This window comes from Homarus americanus, unplaced genomic scaffold (assembly GCF_018991925.1).
Source record: "Homarus americanus isolate GMGI-L3 unplaced genomic scaffold, GMGI_Hamer_2.0 scaffold36970, whole genome shotgun sequence".
NCBI classification, from domain to species: domain Eukaryota; kingdom Metazoa; phylum Arthropoda; class Malacostraca; order Decapoda; family Nephropidae; genus Homarus; species Homarus americanus.
Window position 1 is genome coordinate 2,285,503 of NW_024740094.1, and position 26,034 is coordinate 2,311,536.

Below are 26,034 nucleotides of genomic sequence, written 5' to 3' on the forward strand. Positions count from 1 at the left end.
GGAACATGTCTGGAACCATTAAACAGTTACAGTACTAAGACATTAACATCATAAAAGTGGTTCCCATAGGCCTGCCGGTCCATTATGGGAACTGTAGACATAGCAAACTGTGGATCAAGCCCTTCTCGGTACACAAGGAGGCAGTATGACAGGCAATCAACTCAACTGCCTTCCACAACTGTAAATTTAGGTACCCATTCACAGCTGGTTGGATTAGGGATGCCCTGGAAGCAATCTAATGACCCCTAGGACACAAGGTGAGCAGTGTAACATTTCAGCCATTACAACCCATAATAATATGAGATACTGTATATACAGTAATTTAAATAACTAGAAATCACGAATTATAAAAAAATAATGATAATTTTCAAATGAGTACATATGAAATTACATAATAGATAGTACTGTATAGGATATTCATGAAATGTAAAAAGGCTGAAAATGAAAGAAAGAGGCGGAGGGGGAGGTGATAGAGAAACAGAAGGAGGGAGAGAACGACAATATAAGAGAGAAGGAGGCAGAGAAAAGATAAAAATAAAGGTTGAAATAACAGCAGAGATAGAATCAAGTACAAACATAGAAGACATGTGGTTACTGTTCATATAAGACTTACAATTCCACCAACATCCCACACAGAGGGAGACTCAGGGTAGACCAGGACCAAAGTACCAAACTTGTGCTGATTCCATTACCAATACATTCCTTTCATATACATAGTCTTTTTTTTTTGTCACGTCTTTTTTGTCAAGTTTTCTTCCTAACATTATATTATTTACACTTACCTTTACAGTACATTAAAACATTCCTCTAACATATTTATTCCATACTTACTCTTCCAAAATAAACACACCATCTTTCATAATAACATGTATCCCTATTTGTCCATCGTTAGTTGGTTTAAATAGTAAAACATTTCATTTTCAACTGCTTATATTGTCCCAGCCAATTTAATGATACCTGATGAATTGATCCTGGTCACATTTTAAGAACATTAATATCGAGCAACTACGTACAGTTCTGTATAGCCTCAATAGGCCCCGAGGCATAGGGATTCAACCCTTACTTACTATACAGAGTTCCTGAACCCTGACATTTCATTAGTAAATATACTGTACCATTCCTTTGAACAGTGGCACTATACCCACGGCCTATAACTGACATTATAATCTTTCATTTATTTATCTTAAGTCTTGAATATTTAATGACTTTTTTGCCATCTCAGCATCCTTTCCAGCAATAGGTGTTCACAATACTAACACAATACTGTACTCATGAAAGTTCTCCAGTTTGCATCTCCCAAACTTAGTCTGTTCTTTCTTAATCTACTTGTAACACCACTGTGTATTTGTTGACTGTTGATACAGAGCGTTTCAGAGTATATACACTTAGATTCTTTGACCGACAATATCCAATATGCAATAAGATCTTAAGCTTATGTCATTGCTCCTACGTGTAAATTTTGGTCTGAATAAAGCTGTTAGTGGTCGACAAAATTTGCTAACAAGCCTCTCTCCCTCTACAAGGTGTTGAACTTTGATGGGCTGCAGCCAGATACAATGATATGAGTGTACTGTATAAACATGTCAAATATGGTGTACCTGTGACCATTAGCTGTTAACATATTCTGATGACAAATCCCCCACCTTATAAATTAAGATTCCTTCACCATTATATGCTAAAGCACCCATAACAATAATTATCTCTGAAAATTTGGAGCCTTGACTTCTGCCATCTCCCCTTCCCCTCCCTCAGCCCAGAGAAGAATAGCTCACATCCTATAAAAGGAGACGTTTATTTAGTTTTAATTAGTCTCTGGAATCATCATGTCTAATGTCAGTCCAGTATATACTCATTTAAATTCCAGCCATCTCCACTCCATTCATACTTATACCTGTAGTTAGTAACTATTTCTCCATAACACCAACATTCAAATAAGCTTCCTCCATCTTTTACTTATACACAAAAAGCTAAATTATAATATTACCTCATTTTATACTCCTTTCTCTGTTTACACCAGTTAAAAAATGTATCATATATATTAATCTTTATTGAGATCAGATTAATCGCTTTGTTCTTTTGAATCATTAACAAAGATCTAAAGTTTTCAGCATATATCCAATAACAAAGGACTTCTAGTTTAATATTATCAAAGTACTATACTGTACTAAGTCTTCAACAAAAGGGTTATATAGGATTATTATCTTAAGATATGCAATAAACAAGAACCAAAAAATCAATAAGAATAAAGTCTGATTTTTAGGCTCGGTTTATTGCACGTCCTAAAATATGGTAATGATTTTAGGGCTCTCAAATAAATAAAATAAATACCCTGTATTAGACACAAGTAAATGAACAAATAAATCAATATTAAGGAACATTATGTATACAAGCTAAAATAAGTTAGAGATACTAACACTAATGATAACTTCAAGGCTATGGAGCAAATAATAATTAAACAAAAACAATAGTACAGTTTGTATAATAATCTGTAAATTTGCTCTGATATTCACTACATATTAGCAAATTTCATCCGAATTAAGCAGAACATCTAAAAATCTGTTAAAATCCTATAGTACCTGCAGTAACAAACACCCCCCCAAAACGTACAATAATTTAGATGCTGAAGAAGACGAGTTAAGGGCAGTGTTTACTCGACTCCGTAATATAATAAACTAATTTATGTGGATATAAAAATATATTTACCGTACATCAAATATTAAGTTTTCTCAAGTAGTTAAATTTCTCTAAAAAAACAAACAGACTGACTGAAATAAAAATGTTAACAGAGACCTAATGCTTTGTAATTCTTCAGGAAAAAATCTTATCTATCGGTAATCCTAACATGGTGGAATATATTTTCAGTGGGTCCAAGTTACCAGAGAACACTTAATAAAGTGAGGTATGTGAGGGTTTACTGAGCCTCAACGAGTCACTCACAATACAACACTATCATCTAAGTATATTTTTGGGAAGAATTATAATTAATGTAATAAAAATCACAGAGTATTTTTTTTTAATTGTTGGTTAAGTGATACGATGCATATTTAAGGATGCTTGTAAAAAAGAAGTCTCATGCCAAGTATAAATTTTCAATGTAAATGGTGCTTGAAAGTTGAAAGTCTTTTAAATTTATCATTCCTTCGGCCACGTGCAAATGTCGAGCAGAATGAGCTGCCAACACATTTGCCTAACAGAACACATAAACTCAGATGATATAAAAATATATAATGTATCTGCACAGAAACACAGGACATGCCACATGGACAAGGAGAGTGTGAACAGGAAGATTTACCCATCTGTAATATTAACATCAAGATCAGCCTGGCTCGTGGTCAGTACTTGTGTCTGGTCAACTGTACACAATACACTTTCCTTAATGTTTACCATATCAAACGTGAAATAATTTTACAATGCATTAATATATCTTATCATATATCTTATACTCATTATACTTTCTCTATTTCTCATTTATCTTAAAAAAATTGCAGTAAGATCATAAATTAATGGAAAGTCATCACACAGTAAGACACTGATATACTGTACTATTAAAGTGGTCCAATTATTACTTCAATTAACTCAATTTATATTCTGCACTTTGGAAGCAGAAAGAATGATTTGAAGTGAAGCACGGTATATAATATAATCAATAAATTAATAATTATCAGAAAACCTTTTAGTATAAGCAGATTTTATCTTACAAAACAATTACATTACCACTGTAATTTAAATTTGCTTCACATAGTCGTGATGTAGTTTACTGGAGAGCTCTGAATTATATATATTCTCAGGCTCATACTTAAAACAACATTTATATACAGTAAAGTAATGTATTGTAGAGTACTGTATTTGCAAAATGATACTGTTGGAAATATTTATATTATCATACAGTACAATACTGTAACACCGTTTTCAATCATTCAGCTAATCTATGAAGTCCTGAAAAAATGATTCACCTCAGAATAATCTTTAAATTCCGGACAACTGTTGACTTTATAGAGGAAGAAACACGTGACACAGACCACCAGCTGACTGTTCCACCATATTGTATTACAGCGGCCACAGAAAGTGCCAAGGAAAGTTAACCTTTACTTCAACATTTTTTCAATGAGAAAAAAAAATAATAACTCATACATTCCGAAAAAAAATAGTTAGAATTTTCAAGAACATTTCAGCAAAAATGTTATATGGTAATTTGACAGGAAAAAAAATTATAGAGAACTGTAGGTCATCCCTACCTTTGAGAACATGTGCCGAGTGAACATCCAGAGGTGACATTAAGGAAGCAGCAAACACTGAACACTGAGAGTCAGAAAATGTCTTAAGCACATTCAACTCATTTAAAAATGGCACACTCACAAAATAAAAAAAAGAGAGAAAAAAGTAAAGAAAATATTAAGATTTATAAAAAAAGAACTCTTTCCTTCCACATACGTACATCAGTAGGCGAACTGACTTATCCCAGCGATATGATGGGCTTCAGTGTGTACACAAGAAGTCGGAAGACATGGTTATGCATCTAGCAGAAATGCTGAGTACAGCTAAAACAAGTACAGTGAACACCGACTATCTTCTATCACTATGTCTAACTTCCCAGAAATTTTGGGATGAAAAATGTGTGTGCACTAATCAAAATTTCATCTATGAAGTGTCATCTCAAATGTTAATGACACAACCACTACCTATGGGCAAGACCCGGTTGCTGTACCCATAGAGAGCAGTTGGGGGAATGGAGGGGGAGGGAGGGAGGGAGGGAGAAAACCCCCACGAGGAACGGTAGAAAGTTACGGTGGGGAGGCGCCGGAGAGGTGGTGGGGGGGATCTATCTCTTTACAATTGAGAACTAAGACAAATGATGCTTGAGGGGAGAGATTTAACTCCATGAATAAAATGAGGAGGGAGATGCCCATTAGTGGAAAGGGAAGAGGCACTGCCCCAAGGAACAATGTGGTGACTTATCTGTGTGTGCGTGTGTGTTGGAGAGAAACAATATCCCTGATCTGGTTAGTCTAGGGTCAGCAGCCCAGGATTAAACTAACCATAAACATTTCCAAGACACCAACTTCTAGGTGACTAGAGCAACCCATTCAGGTTAGTAAACTATGATGATGTATTATAATTTCATCTACAAAATTATCCACAGTCAGGTTACAATATTTGTTAACAGCCTCGACCTTTACTACATACGGTAATCATCCGAAATCTTGTTAACCGTGAAATTCCCGTAAATAAGATATTCTTAACTTCAAAGTCATCTAAGACTTCATAACAGCACAGTATTCATGCCATACATGAAAACTGTTTAATTATAAATAACTAAAGACTCAATTTTTACCAAAGAATAAATCATCAGTGGCTCTTCATCCACTCGTTGACCAGTGAGTGTAGCCATTTACTATATGGGTGACCGGGGTGAGTCATCCAAAACCTTAGTGAGCCAAAATAACCAAACCTTAGACAGATTACAGTGTTCGAGTCATCCAAGACTTAATAAAAGGAACACACGCTGTGTCTGTACCCAAAGTAGCACATAAAAGTTACCCAAGAGCATCATTTAACACAATGTTTGGCATGAAGGAATAAGCATCCTAGAATACTCTCTGAGACATATACATCCATCTTCCCACAGCCTTCACACCTTGACCCCACCACAGGTACTGACAACTGTACAACCTCTACAATATTTCTCACACTTATTAATACAACACTAGACAAACTGTAGCAGATCATCACCCTCCACACAGGTTTGTACAATACAGTACAGTGTACATATTTTCCTCACTACTTTCTCTTAAGGTCATCCTAGATTTTGTTTAAAAAGAGAATTGAGACTAAACGTATGCCACGCCCAAGCGGCTAACAGGCTGATCAGTGGTGAAGAGCTGCCACCCTTATAACAGAGCGACATCTGAGAACTAGGAAGATAATTACCCACAGTTAAGTGAAAATGAATCCTGAGGAACCTGAATGAAAGACCCCATCAGACCCAATACTGCACTGTACTGTTGTAAAGTCTGACACCAAGGGGCAAGACCACAGGAGCAGAGGGTCGTGAATTATCATAAGACTTCACACTCACAGCCGACTATCACAGAGTCATGATGGGCCTAACACCTGGCTGATCACATTAATGAGGCATTAACACCTTGTAATTTAGGGTTAATAAAAATCTTCACTTCACTGACACCATGATCACCAGTAGCCCTTTAACACCAAGACCACAATCAATACCTTCACATCAAAACCACCATCAGTACAGTGAGCCTCTCTCTCTGTTTTCAAGGCAACAGATGTCCCTGCTTTGATACAGTACAGACGTATGTAACTGTACCTCAATAGAAGATACAGCAATACAGTAAACAATGTTACCAGACCATCATCCTAAAAGCAAAAATCCTCTCACAGAAAATACAAACATGCTTGATTTACTAAAGATTGCTTGTTGGTATGTCAACTCTTAACAAAAAAGCCACAGTATTTTTCTTTTTCCCAATAGACTGTACTGTATTTTACCCCAACAGTGAGCTGATGAGAGAGATGTCTATTTTTTTTTAATGGGGGTTTGGAAGCCTGGTAGTATTGGAAACCTGTAATGTTTCAGTGGACGTAGATGAATATTTGGGAGGGTTGTGCCTGTGTGTATGCATGGGAGTCGGGTGTGTGTGTGTGAGAGAGGTGTGTGTGTGTGTGTGTGAGATAGGTGTGTGTGTGTGTGCACTAGATATATAATTTAATCTACCTGTATATCGAAAAGTATATGTCCTTACAATTAAAAGCCATACATAAATTACACTTATATTGGAATATGAAGCAACAGTATATATGAAACACCTGACCTGGGGGGAGGAGGGGGGGTCAGGTCAAATACTACGGGAACGTCAACAGGTCAGAACCAGCCGGGGGGTCAACTACTATGGTAACGATCACAGGTCAGAGCAAAATACTGTAATTATCATATACAATTAAAGCAAGTTTGTTTAACATATGAATATCAAATTGTATATTATTTCAGACTGCTTGTAAATGACATATGATTTCTTTTTTTTTCTTTCATCTTATAAATTCTGTTGACAAACTCAGAATCAAGGAACTCATAAACGAATAATGGACAGATATACTGATAGTCTTACGAGCTGAGTTTTACTTCATTAAAAACTCTGCTATTACTCATTATATCTTGGCATCTGTATTAAATAACCCTATAAACTGTATAGTGTATCATGTCTCCTCAAAAAGCAAATTATTAACCTCTCATCATATAATAAACAGAGGTATAAAGACATGTCTACACTCCCAACGTTCAGAAAACCTCAGGAGGAATATAATGCAATGAAACATGTCAAAATACTTGTTGATAAAGGTCACTACTGTACTTTAACTTGGGAAACTCTTAAGTAGTGACTATAAAAGATGTGATACAACTCCCACATTCCTTTCTGGTTACCAAGAGGAGATAAGAAGTGTTATTTTATTATTTTTGATAGTATTGTATGCAATTTTCCTGTACAATTTCTGTTAAGTTAGGTGGAGGTGTCACTATGTTTAGATATATATTCTTTATATGTGAACATTTGGAGGGTTGGGGAGGAGGAGGAGGAGGGGAAGAGGAAGAGGAGGAGAGGAGAGGAGGAGGAGGAGAGGAGGAGAAGAGAGAGGAGGAGTCAGTGAGTGGGTCAATCAAAATGGGAAAATGAATACTGTTGAGAAAGAGTTGAAAATAATCAGAAGATATGGCAATATGTAATTAATGTATAGCTGCATAAAATATAGTTCCAACATGTACCATCATAACGACATAAAGTACAGATAAATTTGTACCATGAAAGTGAATGTTACTACAGTATGTATTTATATATGTAAACTGTCTGTCTGTCTGTCTGTCTGGCATATTGAAACCAAGTAAGTGAGATTGGAAGTGGTATTATAACAAGCCTTGCAACGAAGAAAATAAGTGTAGTATACATTATAAGATGAGGAAAAGCAGAAATTCATTTAATTTAACCTCAACGCGGATTATTTTATCAGGTTATGTCAGCAGCACACCACACAATTTAATACGAGGCGGCACAACCTGTCTGTCTTTTTCTTTGTGACCTTTTGAAGCCTGACCTGAGCCGACCACCCACACAAACCAGGTAAGTGAACAGGAGAAAAGGGGTAATTCATCCCCTCCCTCCTACCTATTCTTAACATATACTCATTTTTACTCACTCCACTTGATTCCTTCGTGTTATTATTCACCATTTCTATTCATTCCTTCACTTTTATACAAAATAATTCTATCTTGTCACATATCTATTCATATTATGTTCAAGTCTCGTCTCAGTTAACCTCACTTTATGATCAATGGATTTATATCAGTTTCATTCTGGCAAAATCCACGAGACATTATGAACTGATCTACCGTATATACAATTATGAACTCGAGGAGGTTATATAACATCTGGGTATGTGTAAAGTAAGGGTGTAATTGGTAAAAATCGAAGTCAAGATCGATATAAATGTGAAAGCTGTTTATTGTGCCAAAAATATTTACATAAAAGACATGACTGTACTCTGGATATTTATTTTGCTTTTCTGTACACTATTGGTTTTCTTCTTGTAAGGCTTGCCACACATTTTAACATACCCTGTGCATGTCTTCTGTCTACCTACTGTATGATGTAACTAAACAAGAGACTTAAGAGTACTACTAGCCTAGAGATATGAAGCTGGAGACAAGTTGTGTACTGTACTCAAGAGGATTTACATATTGAAGTATTGATATACACAAACCTATCATGACCGAGTTAGTAAAAAATGTCAAAAGCTAATTATATTTGAAGATGTAGTATAGTTTTTCTTGATCATCTGTATATACAAAGAAGTATTCAAAGATTTAAGTATGAAATGTGAACCTTGGTATGAATATATAGGAGTGCAGATTAGTGTGTACAGTTCTCGTATTAGTGTACAGTCATGGTTAAAAGATCACTCCCTCCATAAGTGAAGCAGCATTGAAGCCAGAAGAGATAAAACAACACAGCCACACCAGATGAAACAGTCAGGGTAAGTCAGTTCGAAGACTCATTCCCATGATTCAGTTTCACCACGGGGAAAGTACTTTTGTCCGTGACTGTACAGTATAATATTATAATGTAAGGATATAATGTTGAATGTACTGTATGTCGAAAGGAGTACTAATATGTATAATCATGTAGTGATATAAGTGAACTGTATACAAAATAAGGGAGGATTAAATAACACTGGATGAGGAAGTGGTAGAAGAATGAAGAAAGATATGATCAAGACGTCAAAGTATGAAGACGTGACACAACGGAGAGGTCAGTGCTGTCAATACTGCTCTTAACAACAGAGGTCAATAAACATATACAGTCTGGCTTAAATAGTATGAGTGATCTGAATGAGTTAAAGATGATGGGCAGATACTGTACATGTGAGACTGACAAAGAGTACAGTATGTGTTAGTACAGTAATTCAGATGATGTTATTAGTTATGTATTTAAGTTATCGTATCGTATCATCTACACACCTGTGGTAGATATCAAAAAGATATTATAAGCATGACTAAAAAAGAAAGGATAAAATTGAAAAAAAGTGAAAAGTTTGACAGGAATATGCAAATGAGCTCGTTATAGAAGATACCTGAAGGATCCTCTTAATGGAATCAGTTAGTTTATAATAATAATAATAAGCTTTAATATGAAGAATGATCAGACAGAAACAGCAACGACAAGAGTAAAGAAATTAGATATATTTAATGATGTCAGGAAAAATCAGGGAGGCCAAAAATGGAAGAATGTTCAAGGAAAAGGTCGAAGGAGGTGAGAGGTGGAGAGAGTACAAAAGAAAGGGGCACAGGTGGAACTGAATCACCGACACCCAATGAAGAGAAACAGTTGGTGGATGAAATTGAAAAAAAAAGGGCAAGAGTGGTGGATGAGCTAATGGTGGATGAAGAAAAAAACTAACAACAATAACAAGATATGGAGACAAGAAATATGAGTCTGGGAGAATATAAGTAAAGACGAGGAAACAATAGATTAAAATACTGTATAGAGGACTAATACTCACTAGTAAATAAAGAGGCATGGAGGACAACATCTGAAAGAAGTACTCCCCAAATTTTACTTTTAATTCTACATTTTGCAGAATTTTTTTTGTCTAGTTCTTTCTCTACAATATGTTAAGTTGAAGATTTTTTTTTCAATATATTTTCTGATCTTGTTTTTCTAGCATTCAGTGTTCCTATTTCCTCATGTTCAGGTCAACACCCACACCTCTTGCCTCTCTACTTGATCTTAATCCATCACCTACTGCTCCATCATCTGGTGCTCCTCTACACACCTTCTACTGACTCGTCTTATGCAACCTTCATTTATGGATTTACACGAGGTGCATGATTAAATGAGAGAATTTACCTTTTCATTTAAAATTTTAACTCCTGGAGTGCATAAGATATTAGTGAATGGTCTTGACAGCTTTTTAACTCTTATGTAAGCCAAAATGGTGTTGTGAAAATGGTTTATAAATGAAGGTGAAAGACAAAAGTCATATTGTACAATTGTGGAAGTTGATTGTTAATATGGATGAGAAACTGTGTGAAGTGGGGGAACACTGAATGAATATGTGTAGCATAGCTTAATCATGGTGGACAAATTGAAAACTGTTCGAGCCCTGTTTCTAGGAAGTGATCCATAAGCTGTGTGAGGGGAGAGAGGTGAATAGTTAAGGGGAGTTGTTCTGGGAAAGTGTGAGGAGGGACAATACCGAGAGTACATGTACAGTCACGGAAAAAAGTCCTGTCAATCGTCTGAAACTCATGAACCTGTGAATCCAAGACTCACACTTTGTTGGTCTCATAGATGGCACACTGTGTGATGTCTTGGATTCACAGGTTCGTGAATCTTCGGGTTCATGGATGGGATGGACGACTGACAGGACTTTTTTTTCATGACTACATATTGGTGCGGTTACTTGTGTTTTAGAGTAAGGGAAAGTTCCGGCGTAATACTAATCTAATTAATGAATGCCCTAAACCTGGAGATAAGTTCAAGTTTCACAAGGACGTCAAAAGGTAAGCACAAGTGATGAATAGAACAGCGTTGTACTCCACACTATATTTAAATTTGGTAAGAGGTAGCACAGTATGGGAAAAAATATCATGAGTTGATTAGCTGCAGAGCTGTAGTGTGTAGGCCTGGGGGAGGGAAATTAGCAAGAAATCTTCTAAGATAGTGAGTTCAACATTGTGCGGTAAGATAGCCTTCAACATTGTGCGGTAAGATAGCCCTCAACATTGTGCGGTAAGATAGCCCTCAACATTGTGCGGTAAGATAGCCCTCAACATTGAAGAGTCCAACGCAACCAGGAAAAAAAAATAAGAGAACTAAAAACATGCAAGAAAGCGAAGGCACATAGGCAACCTCAAGCACTGATAATGCAAAGAGTTTTCAGATCTTTGGCCAATGATAAGCAACTAACCATAGAATGTAAAAGATACGATACACTAATTTTATCTCCATAGAGACTCTTATGTGGTGTAGTGCTTGGGAGCCTTACAATGATTGCTGAGTGTGTGGTGGTGGTGGTGAAGGCTTTAAAGAGATACTTGGTACACTAAGTGGTATAGAAACCAGATACAAATCCTTGGTATTGACTAAACAACAGCATGAGGGCGTTAAACAGGTCTGAGTCATAGTTTGGTGTCTGGCAATGTAGGTCTGAGACAATAACCAAGTATTACAGTCCAGTGCTAACTCTCTATGAGCTGGCCATGTCTGAATATACAAACTAATATACTGTATGTAGTCTGGTGAAGGTGTGTGTGTGTGTGTGTGTGTGTGTGTGTGTGTGTGTGTGTGTGTGTGTGTGTAAGATATATTCGAGGATGATCAACAGGTTATGGGGATTTCCTTAAGGTAATGTCAAACTATGAACTAATCTTGGGATTATAATAAAGTTAAATAAGGTTACCAGAAACTGTACTTATACTGTCCATAGTTGAGAGAGGTTCAAGGAAGAGGAAGAATAGAAGCAACTCTCTAATGTGTGCATATACTGTATGTACAATTGGGAAATGACAGGCAGAGCTCACCCTTAGGTAGGTACTATGTACACTGTTGTGCATTGGTTGCATCATGTCTAATCTAGGCTAATACCTGTAATGTGTGTGTGTGTGTGTGTGTATTTACAGTACTAACAGGGCATTACAATTGAGTGTTAATTGTTAATGTGAAGCATATAAATATTTTTAATTGTGTGTGTGTGTAACAATGTGGCAGTACAGGTAAGTGTTAACTGTTACCATGTAGCAAATAAGGTGAGGAAATCTGAGGATCAAGAGAAGGTGTAAGGTGATAGTGCAGGTGTGAGAAGTAGTAAAAAAAAAACATATCAATGTGATCCTTTAAAATCTACAAGTAATCTCTCCATGGGCGTGCTAGTGGAAAACAAATGCTGAGTCTGGGCGTGGGTTGAGATGCATGGCAGTAGCCTCTGTACCTGTCGAATTCTGTAGCGACAGAGATGGACGAGTGAGCATCAAATTGGGTGGTTTGGGTGGCGGTTGTGGCTTAGACGAAGGAGCGGGCTTGCTTGGTCTCAACGGCTCTGCAATATTTCTCAACGAGTCTGCAACAACAGCACAAAATCGCCCGCCAAATTGAAAATTTATGAGACCCTGTAACTCAAGACCGAATTCTGAAACCACCCCTTGCATGTTCAGTTACCAGTCAGTTAAATAATATGAATTTAAGTTAAAGACTAAGTCTGTGAGCTGCTTGTGCTTTAAGCTGTACTCTGTCTACTAGAATCCTTAAGAAACCATTTACAGATAATTCAGAATTATAGGCTTGTGGATGGGGACACACAAATAATTGGGACTGTATCTTGCAACACGGATGGTTGTTATGGGGGTCAGTTAATAGCACCTGGTAGGTCTTATACACTACATTATCATTCATAAGAATATCTAACTAATGCTACATCTATCAACTTAGTTTTTCTGCTTGTTTGCTATGCAAGCACTGCATCTAGACCTAGATGATAGAGAATAGAAATGTGCTAGACCTTAACCCCTGCTGGGTAGTAGGTGTTGGTGAGATGCTTCTCTCTCTTATGAGTGAAATACTTTCTTCTACTGCAATAATCACAACTCTGTGTTTTCTCGAACCAGCCATCTAAGACTGCTCCATATCTATTATGGTGATTTTTACAGTAACATTGTGAGGGAAGCTTGTGCTGTGAGAGCAGAACTAAATAAATCAATATACTGAGGAACAAATAACTAAATCACTCTGAATAACATAAATCATATGTGAACAGTGTAATACACCTCAAGTGTAATACTGTACAATAAGTCACTACTCAAGTCTTGCTTGGCTTTCAATCATGTACCATGAAAGCTTTATACAGAAACGAAGTGTAACACTTATCAGTGTTCAGGGGAAAACTGTCAATTCTTAATCCTTCCAACACTCATCAATAAGTGAGACATTCAAGATCAATATTGTAGCACTGCAATGCTTATCAGAATAAAATGTCAACATTTTAATTCTGCAAAACAACTAAGAGCTGCAACTTCCATTATAATCCACTAATTCTACCCAACTTAATAACTTCACAATACATTAGTGGTATGATGATTCATACCACTATCTTGTGTAATGAAAGCTGTACCGTATTATTGATGAGAAAATCTTTTTTTTTTCTTTTACTTTCACAAATTATTTGAAGAAGTTGGTTATATCAACCCCCCATTTTAAGTCTCCACACAAGACTCCATCATTAACACAGTGGTGTCATTATGTTGCACTTGTGGCCTTCCTGTGATCTTCATTATATTGACAGTCAAAACACTTTTAAAATACTAAAATAAATTAATATAAAAATCTCCGATATTCAATTTTTCTTAAATTAATGATGCAGTGTACAGCATTTATGCTAACAGATGTATCAGAACAAAGATGGATAATGCTGGCAACAGTATGAAAACCAGTTGAAGTTTTTTATAAAGGGAGTCTTAATACTGTCTACTTATTCCAACACAAAGATATAAAACTTCCCCAAGTCCGGAGTAGTTATAAGCACCATCAACTATATAAATTAACTCAAATTAATGTGTGATCCTTAAAAAAAAACAGAGAAAAACCTTAAAACACACAAGTGAAAAGTTCCTACATAACACACTGATAAAAGAGTTGGTGCAGAACAGTGAACACACACACACACACACACACACGCACACACACACACACACACACATGGGTGATACGGGCAAAATAATTCCATAAATCTCTTCTACTTATCATTGTCTACGTGACCCATACACATGAGTAGCCAGAAACTATCACTCTAAACCTTAAATTACTCATATTGACAACTTCTGTTTATTTTACCAGACTTAACCTGTATCATTCACAGTCTCTGATTATATATATCGCAAACTGTAAGCAAACAATATTAGTATGGTAATATTTTTGTTTACTGACACCTCAAATATCCAGTCTCCTAAATTATCCAGACTTGCCTTTGTTTACATACACTGGACATCCTATGATTATGACTGTATCCAAGTTGTGAAGAAGGGGATGTGTGGGAAGGTTGTGGGCCTTCGTAAATGGAGGAGGAAAGTTGTGGGAGCCCTGACTACTGCAAAGCATCATACAATCACAACACAGGATCATTTTACAACCTCCACTAATCTGGCTAAAAGTGAATCTTATATTATCCTTTCTTAATCCATCTAATACATTTAAGATTTATCCATGGTATTCATGATATTCTGTATATACCCGTAACTATACTTCTAACATGAATATAGCAGCCATATACTATTATTCATATTATGTAAAACACTATTTAACTAATACTGTACACACAATATACTATCCATTAACTGTATTGTAAATTCAGCACACTGCAGTATATCGAATTTAATTATCCGTTATGCTTCATTCAGTGTAGCATTGTAATGAGTTGTGTTCCTTCACTTCCTGACACCTGACCAACAGTGATCTTGGATACTGTACTAATATTACAGGTACCAGTGTAGAGTATTATCGATAACCTGTACACCAGAGTGAGGCGGCAGTGCTACGTTATATATTGAAGTGTCATTTCATTATATGGGTTCTAGGTGAATATCTTCCTTCCCAAAAGTATATATATTTAGTCCAGTAACAAATATAAATTTTTTCCCTTAATTCATTGTCAATCATTTATATTCGCTGCTGTAAAATATATGTTGTCTCAAAATTGCTTTACCTGTCACTTCACACAAGCCAGCATCACCCATCAGTCCCCCCTCTTCCTTGCTGCCACCATCTCTGTTTATTCCTGGTTCTTATCTTCCCCTCCTATCATCCACCTACTCCTCCAACATACCAGAGGAATATACAGCTATGTGCACACTGAGAAAACTACACTAAGACACCACTGTATAGACACCAGGACTCTGTAATAATCAGTGTTCATCCCAGACAGATAACTACGAACATTATTACTCTGTCAGACACACATCCATCAATCTATCTCTACCTGTAATTGAGAAACATGAAATACCTGTAAAGTTGGCAGAAACATGTATAATATCTTCCAAATGCCTCAATAATGATAAATTTACTCATGAAGTTACTGTGGTGAAAAAGTTGCTCTCAAGGATTAAAAGTTGTCTGTAAATGGGACCTAATACTGTATATATATGTTCTATTTCTGGTCCTTATGATCCTTAGGCCTATCTGTCTCCCACCATTCAATTATTATCACAGTTCTTAAGGTATTGGTGCTTCAGATACTGTCAGTAAGCAGATGTCTGGAATGAGTTGAGGAGTTTTTAGTAATAACCTCAACTTATCACAGTTTTTGACTTGTGTAACTCAACTATCAACTCAACTCAGCTCCATCATGTTTTGGCATCCTCAACAACTCTCACAGTTCATTTAAGTTGCTTAGTTGCTGGTTGTTAGGTCATCTACTATACCATCATATTGGCAAATTCCCACAAGTTCTTTCAGCTAATATAAGTGGTGGAGACTTTGCTGATATAATGACATGATTTACTCAACAACCAATCACCTTGTAAGAACTGTGATAGTTGGTAGGACTGCTACATGTGGACAGATCTTAATAGATCTTCGTTGCCTGTAGCATCACACAGGTGTTGGTGTAGTCCACGATGGTGTGTAAGACAACTGCTGCGACACACCATGTCCATTTGGGACAACTTCCAGTACTTGTTAAAGAAACAACGCCTGCTTAACTATGAAACAAACTTAGTCAATTGTATTTACTGACGGTAATCTCAAAAAACATCCAACTCCCTTTCTCAAACACAGCAGCCTGGCAGCTCTCACTTCATAAAATGGTCATTTGGACACTTAAACATCTCAATATAATTTTTTAGGGGGCCATGATCACCTTTTTTCATTTCGAGCTATCAGGATAATTAAATTGACTTATACTGTATAGCTGAGTATCAACGATTTAAGACAACAGTGTTCACGGTTTCAACTGAATCAATCTTTCAGTTTACTTTCCTGTAACAATGCAAAAGGAATTTTGCTACAAAAGTTTGTTATGAGCTGATGAATCGTATTACTGTATAGATGTTTGTCTTCCTTTACTCAAGTCAAGACTTAAAAAATAAAATAATATGGTAACATGACAGGCAGAAGAAAGAATACAAACAAAAATCTAAAACTAAGGACACAACAAAATAAGGCAGCATCACACCTGACAATGACGTCATGGGGCGTCTGGGTTCGCGCCTGCGCACTGGAGGGGAGAGCCAGGCATGTGCAGGTGGGACTTCACAAACACAAGGCAGGAAAAAACGAAAAATAAACATAATAAACAGGTGAGAGATGAGGAAACTAGATGGAAAGCTTTGGAATGATAAAATAAAATATACTTAATGTAACACTGGAAAATCAATTGACATGCTCTTATCTTCAGTGTATTATTACTTGATTATAATGACAAATTACTTCATGCACTTCTATGAGCATCCAACCTATTACTTTACTTAACCCTTATTTCACGTCTATCTATATCACGCCACTCATCGTACTCATCAACAAACTTACACTACTGTATTGTATAATTATCTGAAAATGTGTTTTCGCACAGTTAGAAAACAGTGAAATTTGGTGTGTGATAATTTAAATAAATTTCAAAACTGATAATAATTTAACAAAATCAAACATAAAACAAATAAATTCTGTTTTGAGTGAAATCATCAGCTAAACACAGTGTTCATTTAATCTACACACGTTAATGGTTATAAGACACATCTGCACCTTATATTACTGAAATTCTTATTACAGTATTTAGTTCATGGGTGAGGTCCGTTTTCCATCCAGAAAACACAATTTTCATCCATGAAGCATGCAAGATACGTTCCCTGCCTCACAGGTTCTCATTATCTACTGTTGACTCTGAGGAGAGTTTGAGTTCATCAACCAATTTATATTGAATACCACTTTCTCTATCAACAATCAGTTCCATTGTAATAATCAACGGTTTATCAGCATATTTCTTGTATTTTGTAAAGATATTCATCTTGTTTAAACAAGCAGTTACAAATGCAAAAATGAATGATTACTGCAACTGTGCAACATGCCTCTTTAAAATAATAAAAATGAATTGAAACTCATGCGGTTCAACGCAATTATATTTACAGTAATAGAAGTCACTTGATGAAATGTGACAATAGAGATTAAATTGAGGTTTTTATAAGGTTGTCAATTATAACACAAGGACCCACACAACTCACCTTGGGAAGACATCCGGGGTAGGGTGGAGCACTTGATGGCTGGCTTGATAGGCTGTTTCTCGGCTACAGTCATAGAAAACACATTAGTCAAAGAAAATGGGTAAAGTAAGCATATAAGAAAACAAGCAGTATTGTTAGAATTTCTTAAATGCTCCCTATTACAGTACGTACTATGTGAATGGCTAGGAATGTTACTGCTATCATTACTATGGGGAAAAATATAATATAAAAAAGGATATTATTGAAGTCAAACCACACAAATCCCTGTCCATTCTCCATGCTTCAACACAAAAAATAATTAAGGCACTCCAAGCTTAATCCATCTACTTTTGTAATGATTTCAGGACGAACACAGATGAAACATACACCAAATGCCATGGAAAATGTAAAAATAATCACAGAATACAAGACAATACATGATTCTCTCACTGTATACAACACGCGCATTGTCTTTCCATTAGCATTTGTAAAAAAATAAATATTCCGGAAAAATTGGAATAACATCAAGATAGAAAGAAAACGGAGACGCTTTAAGGGTTAACTTGGGGAAACTATTACCTGCAGGGACATGTTGCTTAGGCGGCGTACTCAAATCTGGAAGGTCGTCACTGAATGACACGGATTTTTCAAACGAGACTGACTTTTCTGAAAGAGGAAAACGCTATCATCATAATCGCCAAGTACTTCATAACACCATGTTGTCCATGCGGTTATACGTGTAAATATGTACATTACAACGGATCTTACACATATCATTACATGAATACACAATATACAAAGTAAAAAAAAAAAATTAATAGTAAAAAAAAAGAGGATGGCGACTGTACAGTACAAGTACGATAAAAAAATATCTATTTTACTTGACTATGTTACCAAAATACTCTTACAGTACAGGTTTGAGTTTTGTGTGAAATATGTGGGGCATGCACTAGCTTTCCAAATTCGTGGTAATTTTCACTTTTTTTGTGTGAGTTACAGCAGTTGAAAAAGTTATCCCAAGTATTACAACAGGATTTAGGTACAAGTTGAAAAGTCAAAAAGAGATTATTTACATAGGGAATTAAACATTCATTTTAGATTCAATAGATTAAAGTAGAAAATGTGTTTCGTGCCAGAAGGTGTATATATATAAATATATATATTCTTGCAAAAAATGAAAAAAGCTTTGGTTATTAAAAAGGAGAGAAAAACGCAAAAATGTGTCGTTTTCTACCATACCTCTACCCCTTCCTAATTTTGGCGGCTTTGTGTCTGGTCGGAGGTAAGTGTCGTCTGAAAGCATGTGACTTTCATTACGATGTTGAAGAACACACTGATAATGCTTACAATCTAGACCAGTGTAAGTGTGCAACAAAGTCTTCCCTTACGCTCATACCACTTTTAACAATTTCAAAAACTTCACACCAATGATCTACTACATTTTCTCCTTCCTTTTTCACTTACTTATGACAGGTCAAATCAATTTTACTTTCAGGAAACTTTCAACACTCACGAAGCAGAATCACTGGCAAACATTTATCAAGTCTTCTTATATGCAACTGTTTTAACTGGAGAAATAGTGATTGAAAGGTGGGACTTATTACACAAACTTACATGGAGATATGACATTCAAAATAAACATCACGATATTACAGAAAATAACTGATTATGTATTAGCCTGTCTATACCAAGCAAGCTGGTCCATCTCATCCCAAACCTGTCAACTCTACCTCAACACACTCCATTACATAACACACCCGGTCAGGGAGGTGGGGTGAAGGCAGCCTCCTGTAAACAGAGGAATGACGAGCATTTCTCTTGTTATATGAAGAATACCACACACAAGACTAACCAACATTATAAATCTTTCTGAAAACTGTACGTGGTAGAGGGACTCATAAATATACTTTCATCCTTCTTTCGTTCCGTTATCTCATTGGTGTACGTACATATTATTGGATAAAACCGTATTGTTACCTTCTTTAGAAACGGCTGGACATAGAGAGAGCAGGGATTATCACTTTAACATCAAGTTTGGAATATAAATGATGTTTATCCACATCACGAGAGAGGAACAGAGTGTTGTTGTTTGGTAGTAAAGCAAATAGCTGTGTGTGTGTGTGTGTGTGTGTGTGTGTGTGTGTGTGTGTGTGTGTGTGTGTGTGTGTGTGTGTGTGTTCTCTTACCTCTGTCTCTTTTTGTTATATTTTTATATTTTGTTTCATTCATTTTCTTTACCAGTATGGAATATCTCACAAGGCCGAGCATGGAGATTAATGTACTATAAACGAGACTGAAATTCGTCACCATAAGCATTTTGCGGGTTGTTCTAAGACTAAATAAACATCAATAAAATAATAAAAAATAATAATATTCTCAACGTTCACAAACTGTCTACGATACTTAAAGACCTCTGAACTAATTACCTACTAGCCAATTAATTAACCTGACAACTTGCCTAGGGTACCAACAAGCTAAATTCATATAGATCACATCCCAATAACCTTTGAATATAGTTAACCAGAGAAAGGTCACTCACTCCCACTGACATCCAGAACACACACACACACACACACACACACACACACACACACACACACACACACTCCCTCGACTCCATGCAACCCAAAGCTCGACAGTGATTGATAAATTTAATTGAAATCGACCTAGATAATACGACTGAGCACCATAACATCAGGTTTCTGGAGACACACTGAGATGGGTCTTGTAAACATATGCCAAGTTGGGTTGACATCAGCCATAGCAGATTAAGAGGAGCTATTTTTGTACACTGTAGCTAATACTTGAGGCTGGTGTTTCCCGAGTGTTAGCCTGTGTTAATGATGGTTCTTATTGTCGCACCTTGATTCTGAATAATGTAAACAAGGGGAGTAAAAGCCTGTGATTCTGTTTAAAAGACACGTACAGTACAAGCCCTTGATTCTTTATAACTTATATGGTGAGTTTTGATTCTTGGTATCGTACACATACATACACACCGTGATTCTTAATAACGTATACATGCATACATCAAGATTCTTAATAACGGACATGGGCACACCAAGATTCTTAATAACGGACATGAACACACCAAGATTCTTAATAACGGACATGAACACAAAAATTATCATTAACATATTTATAAATTTTAAACAATACACAAAGACACATCCCAACAAAGTAAATATACAAACAAATACACTCACCCCCCCCCCCACACACACACACCAACAACGTACAGTACACAAACAGCCAATATACACACACAAACACAACATGTAAGCTAACTTGAATCCCTCCCCCTAAAAAAAACGTACACTGTCTACTTCCACGAACACACACACACACACACACACACACACATACACACACACACACACAATTGCATCTTGAACTTTCTGTCATCACACAGTTGCCAACTCTAGAGCGGTTACTTGATTATGTTTCCCCAGGTCTTTATTTAACTCAACTTCATCGAGCGGGTGGGAGGAGATCTGGCAACAAGGTGAATTTAGCTAAGTTATATTTAGCCATCTCATCGACCTTCCTTATTTGTGAAAAACGACCTCAAAACACTGGGAAGAATCTCATTATATTAACCCCGTAATCTGTGTTTGTGAGGATGTGTGTGTGTGTGTGTGTGTGTGTGTGTGTGTGTGTGCTTTTTTATTAGTTTTTGTAAATATTATCCTCAATTTCCTACAAGCGATATTGTTTTTTGAGTCACAGGGTCTCTACTGGTTGACTACCCTCAGTTCCTCGTATTAATCTCGGTAAATGTAGCTAAAATCCAAAAGGGAAATAAAATACTTTCTGGTATATTGTTTGGGCTAGCAAGAATATATAAACTGGGTTGTTATTGGTCGAGCGGCGGGTGATACACTTAAATATTACTGGTGGTCAATCTGGTATAAAACGGCCGTCATTGGTCAGACTAAATATTAACAGTTTGTATGGGTGGTCACTCGGACATAAACAGCGGGTTATTATTGGTTTATTCAGATACAAAAGCTTAATTATTATTGGTCACTCGCATATCAAAAGCGGGTTATCAATGGCCACTCTCACTAACTCGTATTATTGGTTATTCAGATATAAACACAGGTCCAAGTCTTACCTTTTAACACGCTGGTCCCCGAGGGTTCAGCCTCGTGTGGGTGAATACATGAAGACTGTAATCCTGCCGGGGCGTGTGGTGGCCCTTCCCTAAGCCTCCGCACATTGAGACGCAATTTTATGCATTTATGAAATACAATGTGACAGCCAGCACAGGAGTATATCACGAATACTAATGTGCAGGGGAAACACGGTTGGCCAGTATTAGCGCTAAACTAGTGGGTCAGCGGGTCTACGTGTTAAACTGCTGATTTAGCCAGCGAGATGCGGGTCGCTCCGGACATAAGTAAATACGGTTTTGCTGGCCAGGTTTGATAAGCGAGAAGAAACTAACTCAGTCTTGTATTATATATATATATATATATATATATATATATATATATATATATATATATATATATATATATATATATATATATACTGTAGGGGCGGATCCAGGAACATCAAAGGGGGAGTCCAAAAAGTTTTGGGTCGGGGACTAGGGCGAGCAGAGAGAGCCCACCCAGCTGGGGATGAGGGGGTGGGGGAGGCGCTGGGTGTCCCCCCAAATATTTTTGAAATCTGACCAATATCATGGGCATTTTCAGGCCATTTTGAAGCCATGTGCACTTGATATGAGGAGATATTCTGAGGTCAATAGTAATTACTTTTTACTTATACAAAAACGCCTGAGTACAAAACTGCAGAAAGAAAAAGTATTATGTCAAGCATTTTGTTATCAAACGTACAGAATGCTTCCGACATTTCTAAATACAAAGGCGACTACAATAGGCAGACGGAAGCTTGTAAAAAACGTCTAACTGTTCCCTCGGTGTTTTTTCTGTAGTCTGTTTTCCGAATAAACAAAAAGGATGACACTGTCCACACTGCAAACACAGCTGTGGCTTAGATGCTTGCTTGTAAACAATAAATGCGGATGGTCATTTCATGTGAGGAGTCCTCATAAAGTAGTTTACGGTCCATAAAATGCGGGCGGTACACCAGCAGGCTGAGTATGGTCACTACCCACCCCAGTATCGTCCTGCACTGGTACCCTGTTGCAAGGGTTTTTGGTCCTTGCCCACACACACGCACACACACACACACACACAAAACAGGAATCCACTGATAGGAAGGCGGCGTCAGCTTCGTTGGCCAGAGACAAACGCGGTGCATAAGGGCGAAAAACTATAAGTTGTGACGGAAACATAAAAATTATCGCTCTCGTCTATCCTTATTGAGAGAACAGACGCCGCCGTTTCGCCAATAGATACCTGTTGTCCACGAGCATGATAAAGAACGGCCGGTTTAGCGTCCTGTATATAAGGCCATTCACACCACAAGTTAATGGAACTCATATGTCTGGTTCTTCCACGATTTTCGGCATTTTTATGGACGCCGGTGTTTTAGTTAAGTTTACACCAACAGATGCACCATTAAATACAGCAATAAATGAAAATCGTGAAAAAACGAAAATGTTTTTACAGTCTACAACTAAATGTCTCCTACCTTTCCCGGGTGCAATCTGAAGGTAAAGGCAAATGGAGGCAACTTCTCTGATATTCACTCTGAAAGGCAATGCATCAGTGATTCATATTATTCAAAGAACTCTGCCCTTATTGAGGAAACCATGTTAAAGGTGAACCGCTGCGGGCCGCTGAAGGTGGACGTACCTAACATGGAAGTTGTAAGACCGCGCTCAGTCATACCCAACTACTGATGCTGTTGCTGACTTTGGATTAGGAGTGACGTCATAGCTCTTCGTGACGTCACTGGTATCCCTGCTTGTTGCTGACAGAGCGTGGAGTTTAGTGAGCGGCTGACGGTCAGCTGGGAGCATGACCAGAAATCGTTACTGGCCAGTCCCCGTGCACCAGCATGACACAAGGCGGCCCCGACACTGTTGCCACACACCCCTGTACCCTCACCTCTTCACCTACTGTTGCCAGAGAACCATGGCTGGCCACCAAACCCAGACACCCTGGATTGGTTAATTTACCCATTATTGTCAGGTAACCATGTCTCCTTCACCTATCCCCACTAATATCAGTCATCCTTATCGTCTTACTCTCGACCGCTGCTACCAGACATCGATGATTGACTACCTTACCCACTATTACCAGAAAACCATGTCACCTTATCCCCCACCTGCTGTTAATAAGTCACCTTTGGATGGCGACAACATCCGCTGTTACCAAACACCCAGGTCACAAAGAGTTACCATACACCCCTGGCTAACTACTTCATTCACTGATACCAGGCACTAATCGCTGTTTATCTCACGTAACACTTTAACCCAATCATATCTGGCAATGGCAGTGACAGTAGTTATTACAACAGCGATCGAACAGTTAGTCTGGTTTGTGTACAAGGTGAAAACACACACACACACACTAAATAAAAAAGCTGGATTACCCATTGTTGGAATAACTGGAGGCACACAGTATTGCCAGTTCCTTTCTGACCCAACATTTAAAACTCTACAAAACAATTAGGGTACAGCTATAGGCAAAAGTACAGGTGTAAATACAGACACAGGTACAGTAAGGTAAAGGTACAGTAATTTATCTCTACCTGGTAATACCTTCATTTTATGGTGTCTTTAGTAACAACACAAATTTAGTTCATAAAATGTTTAACTTAATCAACTCAAACAGTGTTGCCAAGTTTAATGTGTTGATGAACCACTGGGGGACAAAGGGACGAAAACAGTGTTACCAGCGATGCAGTATTGCCATCCCAGATAGGTATTACGCACGATGTTTTTACTGTACTCTTCAGTTACTAAACATTCCCAGTGTTACCAGATCACCCAAGATAACCATATAAACTGTTACCATATCGCCCTAAAAGACCAGTAACAATGTTACCAATTTTCCAACAGCCCTCAGACAATGTTACCAACTCCCCATAACACATTCACAGTGTCGTCAATTTCACCCCAAAGACCAAAAGTATTACCGATTGACTGTAAAAGACCAAGACAGTGTTACCAACTCAACCTATGAGACCAAAGACATTGTTAATAAACCCACAAGAGAGCCCACACAATGTTACCAACTCCCACAGACTAATGAATATCAACAACACAGACAACAAACATCAAGAGTAATAAGAGTTCTGTATACAAGCATTAAGTAAGTTCAGCGAGTTTACGTGGCAACAGTGCACTAACACCTTTTATCCAATCAGCTTTAAGATACTTAATCGTTCGCCCAATAGCAATACACAAGATCCAAACCGTGGATATATATACATACGAACTTCGTTATATTAATTTAATGTTGCAGACTAAGCTTTTGGCGCCAGACTTAATTAAATAGTGTATTATCTATTTCAGAGATGTATGTATGTATGTATGTATGTATGTATGTCTTGTGCTTGGTTCTAAAGTGCAATTAAAAATACGTCTTCCTCCCCAAGCTGATCGATGACGCAGTAATGACGTCACGGGTCAGCTGATGGGAGGGTAGGCAGGAGCTAAACCAATCAGCGGACGTTAACATTGTTTATGGTGGCGAGAAAATTTACACACTGCCGGGGTTAGGGAGTCATAATATACTGCGCACTACACCCTGTGGCCTGGTACACTAGGCTACGTGACCCTTACACTACCACACACTCACACACACACACACAATAATAACCGGTTATATAAAATTCGTAAGTCATAAAAATAAATAAAATTAATAAAGTATAACAAAAGAAATGAGATAAATCCAGAAGTAAAGAGGTGAAGAAGAGGAAGAGGAAACAGAGGAAAAATAAAGAAGTAAAAAATGGAGAGAAAACACTGCAGGTAAACTTGAACCAATTTAAAAGTGAGGTGAAAAAACAAATCCGGTGACGCAGTTTTCTTTTTCATCACTATCTGGCATCTTTATCGGTGACGTCACGAAATGTGGGGGGGGGGCCTCTTCTCTGATTGGATATTCACGAACCAATGAGCGTTAAAAGTCCGCGAGGTAAGTATTAATGACGTAAGGATTCGGTCCCCATAAGTTTTAATGCTTTCTTAATAAATTCCCGAAAAGCAGCTATTGATCGTTAGCTTATTAAGACGTTATAAGACCCTTAATATTGAGTCTATGTTGCAATACAAGTGATAAGTATCTAATATCCAACATAAAGTCCATAAGTGTTAAATAGTCAGTATATATCAAGTCAAACAAAATTCCTTGAAAATA

General features: G+C 37.2%; 1 protein-coding gene across 23 annotated transcripts in view; it reads right to left on the reverse strand.

Moving 5' to 3' along the window:
- LOC121875141 overlaps window positions 1–26,034 on the reverse strand; it is a 317,156-nt gene that overhangs the window by 65,314 nt on the left and 225,808 nt on the right. For 13 of the 23 annotated variants that reach the window (XM_042379530.1, XM_042379534.1, XM_042379529.1 and 10 more), the window contains 5 exons: window positions 18,992–19,045; window positions 18,332–18,418; window positions 17,774–17,836; window positions 16,732–16,806; window positions 12,502–12,630 (listed from right to left, as the gene is read on the reverse strand). The exons of 1 other annotated variant lie outside the window; for it this stretch is intronic. In XM_042379530.1, the coding sequence (XP_042235464.1) occupies window positions 12,502–12,630; window positions 16,732–16,806; window positions 17,774–17,836; window positions 18,332–18,418; window positions 18,992–19,045 (408 nt within the window). The remainder of the gene's footprint in view (window positions 1–12,501; window positions 12,631–16,731; window positions 16,807–17,773; window positions 17,837–18,331; window positions 18,419–18,991; window positions 19,046–26,034) is intronic. 9 more of the 23 variants (XM_042379536.1, XM_042379537.1, XM_042379538.1 and 6 more) reach the window with 9 other exon arrangements.